Source organism: Drosophila sulfurigaster, chromosome 2L, assembly GCF_023558435.1.
Source record: "Drosophila sulfurigaster albostrigata strain 15112-1811.04 chromosome 2L, ASM2355843v2, whole genome shotgun sequence".
In the NCBI taxonomy this organism is placed as follows: domain Eukaryota; kingdom Metazoa; phylum Arthropoda; class Insecta; order Diptera; family Drosophilidae; genus Drosophila; species Drosophila sulfurigaster.
The window spans coordinates 5,998,000-6,010,781 of record NC_084881.1 but is presented as its reverse complement, the minus strand read 5'-3'; the positions used below and the strand labels follow the sequence as shown (position 1 = coordinate 6,010,781).

At 42.5% G+C, this 12,782-nt stretch overlaps 4 protein-coding genes across 10 annotated transcripts in view; 2 read left to right on the top strand and 2 right to left on the bottom strand.

Moving 5' to 3' along the window:
* LOC133835188 (protein numb) overlaps window positions 1-4,550 on the top strand; it is a 28,051-nt gene extending 23,501 nt beyond the window's left edge. For 2 of the 3 annotated variants that reach the window (XM_062265121.1, XM_062265113.1), the window contains exons 3-4: window positions 993-1,241; window positions 1,311-4,550. In XM_062265121.1, coding sequence (XP_062121105.1) covers window positions 1,035-1,241; window positions 1,311-2,654 — 1,551 coding nt within the window. In that variant the 5' untranslated portion in view covers window positions 993-1,034 and the 3' untranslated portion in view covers window positions 2,655-4,550. Of the gene's footprint in view, window positions 1-352; window positions 870-992; window positions 1,242-1,310 lie in introns of all 3 variants that reach the window. The other variant, XM_062265104.1, reaches the window with a different exon arrangement.
* LOC133835046 (male-specific sperm protein Mst84Dd) overlaps window positions 1-5,793 on the bottom strand; it is an 80,585-nt gene extending 74,792 nt beyond the window's left edge. For 2 of the 5 annotated variants that reach the window (XM_062264905.1, XM_062264907.1), the window contains exons 1-2: window positions 5,612-5,793; window positions 5,390-5,558 (exon numbers count right to left, since the gene is read on the bottom strand). In XM_062264905.1, the coding sequence (XP_062120889.1) occupies window positions 5,415-5,555 (141 nt within the window). In that variant the 5' untranslated portion in view covers window positions 5,556-5,558; window positions 5,612-5,793 and the 3' untranslated portion in view covers window positions 5,390-5,414. The other 3 variants (XM_062264904.1, XM_062264906.1, XM_062264908.1) reach the window with 3 other exon arrangements.
* Window positions 5,794-5,877: 84 nt separating this feature from the next.
* Window positions 5,878-7,989, bottom strand: LOC133835018 (tubulin gamma-2 chain). The gene is made up of 6 exons (XM_062264868.1): window positions 7,849-7,989; window positions 7,586-7,788; window positions 6,927-7,517; window positions 6,330-6,864; window positions 6,250-6,265; window positions 5,878-6,186 (listed from the first exon to the last, which is right to left on the bottom strand). The coding sequence occupies exons 1-4, from the start codon at window positions 7,895-7,897 to the stop codon at window positions 6,343-6,345; spliced, it is 1,365 nt and encodes a 454-aa protein (XP_062120852.1). The 5' UTR covers window positions 7,898-7,989; the 3' UTR covers window positions 5,878-6,186; window positions 6,250-6,265; window positions 6,330-6,342.
* A 439-nt stretch (window positions 7,990-8,428) lies between these two features.
* On the top strand, window positions 8,429-12,749 carry LOC133835047 (protein pigeon). Its single transcript, XM_062264909.1, has 8 exons — window positions 8,429-8,583; window positions 8,642-9,046; window positions 9,102-9,403; window positions 9,886-11,064; window positions 11,126-11,358; window positions 11,418-11,632; window positions 11,692-11,916; window positions 12,321-12,749. Exons 1-8 carry the CDS (start codon window positions 8,520-8,522, stop codon window positions 12,458-12,460), a joined length of 2,763 nt encoding a protein of 920 aa, XP_062120893.1. The 5' UTR covers window positions 8,429-8,519; the 3' UTR covers window positions 12,461-12,749.
* The last annotated feature ends 33 nt before the right edge of the window (window positions 12,750-12,782 follow it).

Below are 12,782 nucleotides of genomic sequence, written 5' to 3'. Positions count from 1 at the left end.
ACTCGAAGGTAGTTAGGTTTCTTAGCCCACAGTAGCGCTAAAGATTTGTCTAGTTAGGTTGCCTATCGGAATACTAAAGAGATATCTTCAGCAATTATGGATTGATTTCGATAGAGAATTTGGGTTAGGCTAAAGTGTTAGTGTGTGGGGGGCGTAACTTCACGATAAGAAGCCTAGTCGCTGAGCTGACTCATTCGAATGGTAATCAATGAGTGTGTTTTTTGAGTAGAGTGTAAGTGTGTGAACGAGTGCGTGTTGCATATCAGAAACGTCAAACGGTTGCCCGATTGTTATTAGATAACACACCGAAGCAGCCCCCACAACCAGCTAACCGTCCTCACTCGCTTTGCAGATCGCATGTGGAGACAGGCAACGACTACGACATCCACATCAATAGCAGCAGAAGCAGCAGCAAGTCATCAATTAATTTAATCAAAAACCATAACTCAAATTCAATGAACAAATCAATTTGCGCGCGCTCAACAAGCCAATAAATCGATCAATAAAATAAAATATCATAAAGACTACGATACAATACAATAAAATAACAGCAACTATCATCAGAAGTAATAATAGTTGCAAGGAAGATCAAGAGCAAACTGCAAGCAGTTGGTCAGCACTCTGAACATCTGGCAACGCAAGGAATAGAAACTGTCAGTTGTTGCAACATCTGGCAACGCTCTGCTGTTCAATTTTAAACTGTAACGGTTATTGGCCGCGTTTTACTCACGCCAGGGCCAAACCGGATAGAACGACAGAGCGAGTGAAAGAGCGTACAGACCACAGCCATGGGAAATTCATCGTCACACACGCACGAACCACTGGAGCGCGGCTTCACACGCGGAAAATTCGGCGATGTTAAGAATGGGGTAGGTTTTCGAACGAGGGTTGATCGCCAAGCCGCCGAGCACTTGTTTCTCTTTCCTTCTACTGACCTCCTTTGTTCAGTCCTTGCCAACAATGTAATTAACATAATCGTTTACCACCCACAGAAATCGGCATCGTTTCGGTTTAGCAAAAAGTCACCCAAGAAAATGGATCGCCTGCGACGCTCGTTTCGGGACTCGTTTCGTCGCCGAAAGGATCGTGTGCCAGAGTCCTCGAAGCCCCATCAATGGCAGGCCGATGAGGAAGCAGTGCGTTCGGCAACCTGCTCCTTCTCGGTCAAGTATCTGGGTTGCGTTGAGGTCTTTGAATCGCGCGGCATGCAGGTCTGTGAGGAGGCCCTTAAAGTGCTGAGGGTAAGGACATGCTCATAGCTCATTTCTTAACGCTTGGCTCTCTAATCCGCTTTCGCTTTCTTTCTCCAGCAATCCCGTCGTCGTCCGGTGCGAGGTTTGCTTCATGTCAGCGGTGATGGACTGCGCGTTGTCGACGATGAGACAAAGGGCCTCATCGTGGACCAGACCATCGAGAAGGTGAGCTTCTGTGCGCCCGACCGCAATCACGAGCGTGGCTTCAGCTACATTTGTCGCGATGGCACCACGCGCCGTTGGATGTGTCACGGCTTCCTTGCCTGCAAGGACTCCGGCGAAAGGTTGTCACATGCCGTGGGATGTGCATTTGCGGTTTGTCTGGAGCGCAAGCAACGTCGCGACAAGGAATGCGGCGTCACAATGACCTTTGACACAAAGAACTCGACCTTTACGCGCACCGGTTCGTTCCGGCAGCAGTCGCTCACCGAGCGATTGGCCATTGCCACCGTGGGCAGCAATGAGCGTTGCGTCGATGGTCCAGCATTGAGCGGCGGTCCGCCTGCTGCCACTGTGAAGCCGTTCAATCCGTTTGCTATCGAGAGGCCACATGCTACGCCCAATATGCTGGAGCGCCAGAGCTCCTTCCGACTGAGCACGATTGGCAGTCAGTCACCGTTCAAGCGGCAGATGTCGCTGCGCGTCAACGATCTTCCGTCCAATGCGGATAGGCAGAAGGCCTTTCTGGCCGCTGCTGCCGGCAATCCGAATGCACACTCTCTGCACACTCCGCTGCGCAGCGTCTCGCCCATTGCCGAGGTGTCTCCCGCCAAGTCGGGTGATGCGGCTGCCATTATGGCTGCCGACACAGTTAGTCAGTTGTGCCAGGAGCTCAGCCAGGGTCTCTCACTGCTCACTCAGACCGACACACTGCTGGCCGGCGATGATCTGAACTTCAACAACAACCGCAGCATCAACCAGAACATCATTGCCGCCGAGAAGCAGCAGCAGGTGGCCGCAATCTCGTTCAACAACAGTGCCAGTGGCAGTGGCAGCGGAAGTGGCACGCCCACCGCTCAGGTGACGCCTCGTGTCACCAGCATGCCGCCCGTACAATCGCCTACACGCTCCGAATCGGGTGTGGTCGAGTCCTCCGAGCTGCCCAATGCCGAACAGTGGTTGGGCCAGGTGGTGCGCAGCACCTCACCCGCTGTCGCACCCAAGAGGCCCAGTTATCTGGGCAATATGGGACGTGCCCAGACGATGGCAGCGAGCGCCACAGCTGCTGGAACTGGCGATCCCGATCCTTTCGATGCCGAGTGGGCGGCCAATGTAGCGGCTGCTAAGAAGATGTCACCCGATCTACCCGGAATTGGAACCGGCAACAGTAACAGGCACAGCACGAATCCGTTTATCTCACCGCCCAAGGCGCCAGCGCAAACATTCCAGGTGCAGCTGTAGGCTAACCCAATGTTTAGCTGGGCGCCGGGCTGTGGGATCGAGGGACTGTGGGATGGGGGGCAGGGAAAGGGCGGTCCAAAGTGTGGTTCACTTGAAAAACGTAACTTAGAATAATGGGGCGGCCAAGGCAGAGATGGATAGTTAGATTAAAGATACCTACATAAATATATATATTTACATACTATATATACAGAATGATTCCGGATACTTAACGCAAACATAAAGTGTTGAATTATATATACATACGAACATGCATAGATAAATATATACATATACATATGTGAAACGATAATGCATTAACAAGAAACAAGTTAACTAAGCAAACATACACAGCCACTCACTCACACAGGCGCACGCATTAATATAGGACTTGCACTGCTTGCACACACGTACTGAATGTATCAACTGCTTGCCAATTGCCACAAGCAGCACCCCAAATTTTGACCAAGCTACCGAGTTACCCGCCAGACCACCTTTAGCAACACAGATTACTTACTACTACAACAACGAGTGCACTTCTACGTTACAGTATCTAATAATAATAAGTATGCACATGCCTATCCTATGATTTCGGACTATTTAGATACTATGTACATAACTTAGATGACTACCAGATATTTGAATGCAGACTTCCACAACTTGTTGATCAATCCCAAGCTAAATTCTTATTCACACTACTAGTATATGTTGATGATATGTGTACTACCCAACTTATCATACGCGAGTAGACGCACTTGATGTCTATGACCAATGTTTTCTGGGTCATTTTTTATTTACGTATATCAATTTTATTAATTTAATTTTAAATTTGTACAAAATGTATTATACTTAAATTATAATAATAATTTAACGAAAATAAACTTCAAGTTAATTCAAAACACATTTCTATTAAATACTAAATAAATCAATGCAAATTTACATAATTCACATATATATACTAAATATATATTTATATAAATAAATAATATATTTTAAATGCATTCTATTTTCTTATATGTTTTGTTAATATTTTTTACAGAAACAGTTATGTTGTTGTTTATTTTTAACAATGAATGATTAAGTTCATAGACGTCTAAAACAAAATTTTAGTTTAAACTGGGTTTGAGCTGCCATAGTTTCGAAATAATGTATGTAAGCGACATTCTAGATAGCATTATTAAAATAATACCTTAAGATACATCATGAAATTCTACATAATCAGAGTTCATATCTTCAAATTGGCACTAGTAGACTACCATTAAACACTCAAATACGTTTGCCCTACTATTTTTTAAATTCTTCCAAAAATTAAAAATTTGATTGGGCTAACTGACTGACCATTAAAATGTGCAAATTAAATAAACCCGAAAAATCTTAGAAAATTTAAAGATCTACATAAATACATTTGGAAATAGTTTATTTTGGAGCTTAATTTAAAAATAGATAAAATGCGGGGAATACCTAGCTGGTATTCTCATAAAATATCCCAAACTTGGTACCTTACAATTAGCGGATTTTAAAGTTATACGAGTATTTAACATAGTGCACATTTTTCAGAGCTAATCAATTTTCACTGAAATTTTAACCGTTTTTTTTTTTGGATATGTTCTTATTCCTATTTTGCTTTTCAAACTGGCTATATTTGATCATTTGTCTTTTTATACACTGGACTTTTCTAACTATGTATTTACATGAGCACTTTTTAAAAATATACTTATATATATATATTACGATGAAAAATCAAATTTGCTAAGAGCCGCAGCATTTTTGCGATGGTACTCGAAATATCCATATATAACGATATAAAAAGTTACAAAAATATTTACATTGGAATGGAAACTTGCATTCTAAATGCAACACACGTTATAAATAAATTTAAAATGTTATTTTCCAAAAAATAAACAAAGGAAATGAAATCATATAGAAAATACGCATATCGTTTCGTTTGACGTTTAGTAAAAATTTAAATAGTGGATCAAATTATTGCATATATGTATGTATGTACATTCATTACAAATATGATGAAATTGCTAAGTCGAATACTATTGTGGAAGGTTATGAAAAAATATTTGTGAAATATGTAGCATTAATTTGAGCGTTAAATAAATTATATTGAGCAAAAATATAAACCAACTACTAAAGTTAATCAATAGTAATTAAAGCGAATCACATCTCCATACATTTGTAGATTAATATTTAATTTAAAGAACCTTATAATTTGAATTATAAATCATATTTTAGTTATGATTTATGTGAGTGTTGTAATGGATCGGCCAATTATAATGATAGGACGCAATGTACGCCATGGAATAACCACGAAATAACTTACGGATCACTTCACTTTTATTAGATTGCCTTTGAGTTCACATCTTCTGCTAAATAAATCGATTATTTTTGAGTGATATGTAAAAATGTTTTTCACCCACTACAATATCAACCTTTTTAATTGTCTGTCAATTAAATTTAATTTTAAATTGTTTACAAAAGCCATTAATTCTTAATTGCATTGACTTTCTATTCTCGATATTATTATTAATGTATTTGTTAAAAACAAGTGTGTGTGGATATATTCATATACTTTTTATTCTACTTATTGTGTCAAATGCCTAAATTAAAAAATCGCATCAGATATCAGATCAAAACAAAAATAGAAGGAACACTGATATGGTTGTTTTTTTTTTTTGGTTTTACATTATTATTTTGTTATCGTTAAGTTATTAAAATACTCATTTCTCCTCATTGAAAATTTTTTTGACGAATTATCAATGATATTCTTTTCTCTCAACACCCACAGCAATAAGAGCATTGCAAATAAGCAGGTGTACACGGTGAAAAACACATTTCAACACAGCACGGCTTGCAATAAGGTCCGCCACAAGGAGGTCCACAGGATGGGCAACAACCAGCAGGTCCGCAACACATATTCTTGAAAAATTTCGACTTAGGAAAGAATGATCAAAAAGCGGTAATCGACTTACGTTGGTTTAAGTAATAAAAAATTGATACAATTTGCTTTCTTCAGTTTAAATACCTAATTCGACGAAAAAAGCGCCAAATCCAAAAATTCGAAATGATACAATTTGAAAAAAGAAAACAAAATAATAATGTAAACTTTTTGAACACTGTGTGAACTACACAAATTTAAGGCCTGGAATGAATTTACGGATATGATAAAGAACTGAGGTTCGCGAAAAATGTTTTCAAAGCCTACTTAAATGTAATCAGTTAGGAAAATTAATATTACTTTTATTTTAATAATTTATTTATTTTCATTTATTGTTGCTAACCAGTAGATATGCATTTTATCTTTAACTTTAAAGTTCTTTTTTGTTGTACATGGGAATGTTTTTAGTGTTTTCATTTTATCGCCAAATTTATTGGCCGCATTTTAAAAACATGTTTATATTTGCAATGGCTTCAAGCCGATTTCAATATTAGATTTGCACGCCAAGTAAAAATCCATAAATCTCGATGGTTCGACGGACTCCACAATAGAGATAACGCTTTACGAAAGTTGTGAATCCCTTGAGGGACATTTTGAATGGCAGTAGGCCTAAAGTGCGATGAGAAATGCCATTAAGGATGATTCCATATTCATAGGAGTGTAAAAACTTACCAAGATCCGAAATGTGTGCACATACAGCTAAAAGTTAAAAATAATTGGAAGGCTACTAATTTATAAAGAAGCAGGCACAGCCTACTAGAATTTTTATGGCTTCGCACCGTTGGCAACGGGACTCCAGTTTCTGTAGTCCATTTTGGTAGCAGCCACGTATTCCTGTATTAGGCTGTCAACAGTATCGCGGGCCAAATCCAGTTCGTTTAGATCATCCTGGAAGATGGCCTCTCGCCTGAATTGTTCAAGAAATGCATTGCGCTTTCTCAGCTTGTCGTACTGGAGAAGAGCACGATTGAAGAGAGCACTGATGCCCGTGTTATTAGCCATCATCAGACCAGACACTTTGTGCGCCGACTGCACATAGGGTGAACTTCTTGACAATGCCACCTGGATGCTAGCCGGAGCCCAGGGAATAAACTGTGCCAGCTTTCGCTCCCTAATGCGTTGCAGTGACTTGTGCACTTGGGTGGGATCCACCTCGCCCTGTATTATGTTAAGAATGGAGATGTAGCAGTGACTCTTGTCGGCTGTGGAAGACACCATCATGTTCTTTGGCTGCAGCAGGCGACGCATAACGTCCAGAACTGTTGTCTTGCGCACATTTGTTTTTGTCTAGATTTAAATTGAAAAGCAATAAGCCTAGCATTGAATTTTCTCGGCGTCTTGAAACTCACCTCGTGATCAGTGATTAATGGGGTGTAGCCTGTCATCAGAAAGTGTAGTTGTGGAGTGGGAATCAAAGGTGCCGTCAGTCCAATAAGATTGTTATTCATATACGAAGGATAACGTAAGGTGCTGGTGCTCACACTCATGATCGTGGACACCAGATTGTTGATCTGTGTGAATGTGGGAGTTTGTATGTGAAGCCGCTCGGTGGCAATCCGATTCAAAGCTGTGTTGTCCAACACAACAACACTGTCGGCGCACTTGGTGAGCCGCTTTAGCGTCAGTATCGAGTTATAGGGCTGCACAACAACGTCGCTGATCTCATCCTGATTGGGAAACACGCTATACGTTTGTATCAGCTTCTTGGGAAAGCGATCTGACAATCTTTCCAGCAGATACGATCCCATGCCTGAGCCAGTGCCTCCCGCTATGGAATGACAAAGCACAAAGCCTTCCAGAGAGTCACTGCCATCGGCCTCGCGATCCAAAATATCAAAGACTTCCTCTTGGACCTTTTCGCCTTGGCTAAACCCAGATGCCCAGTTGTTGCCAGCGCCGCCGCCATGCTTCGACAAATAAACATTCTCCGGATTGTAGAGCTGCATTCGAAAATTAATCTCTGCATTTTTATAGTCGATGTATGGATGTGGGTATCGATTAAGCTTACCTTGGCATAGGGTGAGCTCATAATGTTGTGAATGACGCGAGGCTCCAAATCAATTAGAACAGCACGTGGTATATAATGATTGTCGTCTGCCTGATAGAAAAAAATATCCTTGTGATCGTGGCCATCGGCAGCAAAGTCCTCGAGAACGCCTTCGGGGGAAATGCCATGTTCTAGGCAAAGGCGCTTCCAAAACTCGAAGCCAACTGCATGGATTGTTGGATAACTTGTTGTCATTAGCTTAAAATGTAAAATGTATTGCTTACTCTGGTTGCCGCATTGGCCTAATTGCAATGTAATTATTTCACTTGGCATGTTCTTTTCACTTTATTATTTACAGTTTTATGGTCTTTTAAGAACTTTAACGGTGCTTTTATCATGTGTTAGCGGTATCGATAACTTCGATTGGGGACACATCGTCAGTTGATGTGGTATATTGGTATATTTTGAATGGCGCATAAAAAGGCGGCTTATTTCAAGCACCTACCGATGTATCTATGAATTGTAAAAATTCCAGATGCTATCCAAATTTTTTCTTTATATTGGAGTGCTCTTGTACCAGAATTCTGTCTATAACCGAAATTCTATTGTCGTACAAATTTAGTTAGGACGAAGGTTGATAGGTAAATACTTTATCGTTAAACGTTAAACCTATGGCGGTTAATGTAAAAAAAGACCGGTTGAGTAAAGCTATCGATACCTGCATCTGGCGCCCTCTATCGCCATAAAAGATAACCACAATTGAAATTATATCGATAAGTGCCTGCAAATTAGTACGATAATTTATATCGATAGCTTGGGACATGTCGGTATTTTTAACAGCTGTTAGTCGCGTTGCCAATGTGATTGTGATATTTATTGATTTATCGAACGCTGTGTTGCACTTGCGATGCAGCAACGGTAGGATTGTTTTTAAATTGTTTAAATTAAACTTAACATGCTGCGCCAGGAGAACTTGGCTGCTAACTTCTGCGGTCTACTCGCCGCCCACGGCTTCAAGGGCAAGTACTTCAGGTCTAGAGAGAGAACTAAAATAAACTTGAAGTTTGTGTTGTGCAGAAAAGGCCAACGAATGGCGTATTTTAGGCCAGGAGCAGGATGGTTCGTTGCTGACTTCGTGGATATTCGAATTCCTGGATGAACCCGACAAGCGAGAAACCTGCATAGGTCACTTTCACGCTACGAAGAAGCAACTGCGCGTGCTAAGAACGCTGCCAGGTTGCGTGGAAATAATCCAGGCGAGCATTAACAGCAGCATCACTTTGTTGTCGTTTGTGGTCAAGTCATCGTCGCAACTTTATGAGGCCTTCGTTGTGGAGGTGCGTAGCAGTGAGGGCGGCACGCCAATACCTCTAAGTGCGGAGCCATCGTCACGACAAATCATGACACAGTTTCTGTGGCGTGTGGAGAGTGCAACACGCACGTGTTGGCAGGACAAGCTGCTAGTGCTCACCCACGAGGACTGTAGGTATTCTAGAAAAACTCTTCCGAATCTGACTAACAATGTACTGCATTGCAGCCATCAAACAGTACAGCTGCACAGTCAAGCAGAGCTCAACAACTACACAAACGGGCAGTGTCGAAGGCAGCGCCTGGCACTTGGATACCAGTATCCTGACGCATGAAACGCTGGCTAAGAACTTCAGCTGGGCCCAATGGGATGCTGAGTGTCAGGCATTGTACTACATACACCTGAAGCCCAAGGCGGTCAGCCTGAGCTTGCTAGACGAGCGGGAGCAGAGTGGCGAGCAGGCGGCTCCTGCTTTAAGTCCAACACTATCTGCATTCCAATTCAACGAGAAGCAGCCAACGGAAACAGTGGTTAGTATCGATGGGGAGGCGTAAATCTCTTTGGACGTTTTATAAGAATTATACATTCTCTTTAGCCATTTATCATAAATTAATCGTTGCATATGCTGATGATGTTCATAAAGCATTTGGTTTTCTTCTCGACCCAGATTTATTTATTTATACCTCCAAATTTGATATCTGAACTACATCTAGCTCTCAATGATAAGTCCTTGCTTCAAATCTTTCATGTTTTTAATTATGCATTTTGTACAATTCAGATTAAGATAATGTTGCACCGAGTTAGAGAATCGTCTGAAACAGACCCAGGATTTATAATTTTATGCTCAGTCAGAGACTAATGAAAAGAGAAGAAAAAAGCCATTAGGAATATTAAAATGTATCAAAATACTTCCTTTTAGAGTTAAAAATATCTTCCACATTCATTTTAATTGTAATGAATTGTTTGCATTGACTAATTGTAATTAGTAAGTATTTGTTTTTTTTTCTCGCAGCTCAACATTCCACTTAACCTGCCTAAGCTGCCCACCAGAGACAGCGAGGAGGCGCCACGCTACGACGATGATGCTGTGCCATTGCGAGTCCATGACAGTTCGCTGAATCTGATCATTCTGGCCGATAGCTCAGGCATGTTCTTTGTGTGCCATTATTACCTTTATCAGCCACAGCAAATGCAGGAGTCCTCGAAGCAGCAGGACGTACACTTCGCCTACTCGGTGTCGCTGCTGCATCACGGCTGCGTGGTGCACTGCGTCATGCCGGGCGTGCCCTGGCAAAAGGCGCGTTTGTTGCGTCCCACTTTTGCAATGCAGGGTGCCCATCATCTACTGGTTTCGTCGGCATTCTTTGTGCATCTACTAGATGTGGGTTTGCAGCACGAACCGTGCTGCCACATTGTGTGCCCGTCAGTCAATACGCGCAGTCCCGACGTCACTCACCTGGTGCCGTTGCGTAAGTGGGGAGCTTTGGCTTACGACGCTGCCACCTTGGATCTGGTGTCGCTCAATGTGCCGAGGGCGCATCTCATAGATACGTTTCGCAATGACAACTCGCTGGACAATCGTATCAGCATTATACACTACTTTCTGATACACTCCACAGACATGGATGTGCTGGCCGAGCTGCTTAGCAGTATTCTGGAGCGACCTCTTTCGCTGGACACGGTGGCGTTGCTCAAGGAGGCGCTCATTGCCGGCAGCTATGCGGCCGCAGTGCGTGGTTTGCCCGAGGAGGCAAAGCCACTGTTGCGCCTGTTGCCGCTGACCACCGCTGTTGCTACACGACCCATTCAGGCACGTGTGGCAGATATCAACGTAGGACTGTCGCATGAGGCGCTGCACAACACGAGCATGATGCTGTTGTCACCACAGCAGCGACTGTCGCCATATCGCACCGACATTTGGACTCGGCTGTGGGAGCTACTGAATGAATCCGCTAAACAGGAGCAGCCGCGTTTCACCGCCGAGCAGGTGACAGAGAAACTTATCTTCAGTCTGGCCTGTTATCAGCCAGAGGCGCTGTCACCTTGCACCACGCCCATGACACCGGATACGGGCAGTGGCGGATTTGGGGACTACAGCAGCGGGAGCGCCTTTCCCTTTAGCAACGAGGTGCTGCCCTTCATTGAGCAGGAGGGCTGCACGGCCAGCAAGCAGGAACACGTCATCTCTGTGGTGGGTAAACTAATTCTCATTCATGTCTTTTGTGATTATCCATTTTCCCTTTCGTTTGCAGTATTTGCGCGAGTTGAGCGTGCATCTAGTTAAGCACTCGTCGAAGCCGCACTCGGGCTTCCGTTGGCTTAAGGAAACATTCTTTGAGCGCTCACAGGCTCCAGCTCATGTACATGCAGTTGCCTCACAGTTTGTCTCTGCTCAGTTGGAATTGTCACGTGCCCTTTGCTCTCTTGTCTGTCGCGCCGCAGGCTTGGATGCACGACTTGAGACACTGCGAGGTTTTCAGTTGATGTAAGCTTAAGCTTTACCTTTTCGCTATTAATGTTTACTAATCGCTGTTGAATATGTAGTGATCAGATGTCAGCCAATCAGCAGCACTCGCTCTTTCTCATACTGGAACGCTATTGCTTGGCGGTGGAAACAATTGCTTTTCCGCTGCCTGAAGGCTTCTCCTCGTTCTTCACATATTTGGGCTATCGCGCTTTGGATTACGACATGTTTCTGCAGTACGTGGAGAACCATGTCTTTGAGCTGCAAGTGGATGTTATGAAGAGCATTGTCTATGGTTTGTTGGCGACTGCAATTCTTAGAATGTACAATCTTGTTAATCCTTATGGTTTGCAGATATTGAGGATTCGCCGCTGGGCACTGAACGTAAATTATCATTGCTTTCGGCGCTGCCCAAGCAACGGGCACAACGCTTGCTGAAGTGTTGGCAACATCCGGATAGTTTAATGATTCGAGGACGAGAGCACGCCGCGAATATATTGTCGGGTCAACACCAGGAACAGCCACAACGTCGAGGCTCCGGTAGCGTGTCACAGCAGTCACGTATGCACACTAGAAGCGGTAAGCTATAAGCGTCAGGGATTGCTACACTTCATTTTCATTTCATTTGATTTCATTTCACCATTATTTTCATCATCCGATGGACGCATCAAATTAGCACTGAGAAAACCCACAATGGTCGTTTGTCATTCGTTGCTTTTGGTTTTTCTGCTTATTATTTTAACCACAGCCGTTTTAAGCATCTTACGCGTTGTTTGTGTGCAGCGATCTGCCTCATGGCGATCGTGATTCTGCTATCTTGTGATCCTGTGGTCTACTTCGACCAATCTTATGGTTGGTAAGCAGTTTTTCTGTGTGTCTGTTCGTCACTTGTGGTTGTTTCTGATCTCATCTTTGTTTGAAATATCATATAAATTTCTTTTTTATTTTTTTTACTCATATTTTGATGGTTTTTCTTTTTATAGATCTCACTGCGGAAACTTTGTCGCCGTTGAACTCATTCCTTGATCTGCTAACAGCCAAAGCAAGTCTAAATGAATTGGACTACAATTTGTTAATTGAAACGACGCTGAGTTCCATGGAGCTGCTTAAAGTCAGCGAGTAGTGTAGCTATTAAAATCCTTAAACCCATTTCCTATTGTCAACGGAGAGTATATTAACTGTATTATTTATATTTATGTATGTTTATGTGTCAAATGTCAACAAATGGTCTATAAAGCTAAGAGTCTAATGCAATGGAGTACTATTAAGCCAATCATTGTGATTGTCATATTGTCTCAGTTTAAAGACTATTCACATCTTGCTTGTGTATATAATTTATTTCAACTCTATGTCTAAATTAAGTGCAGCTATTTATATTGCAGTTTCCGTAGAAAATAAACGATGATGCCAAAAAAAAATTTAATGTATTTTTATTTAATTTACGT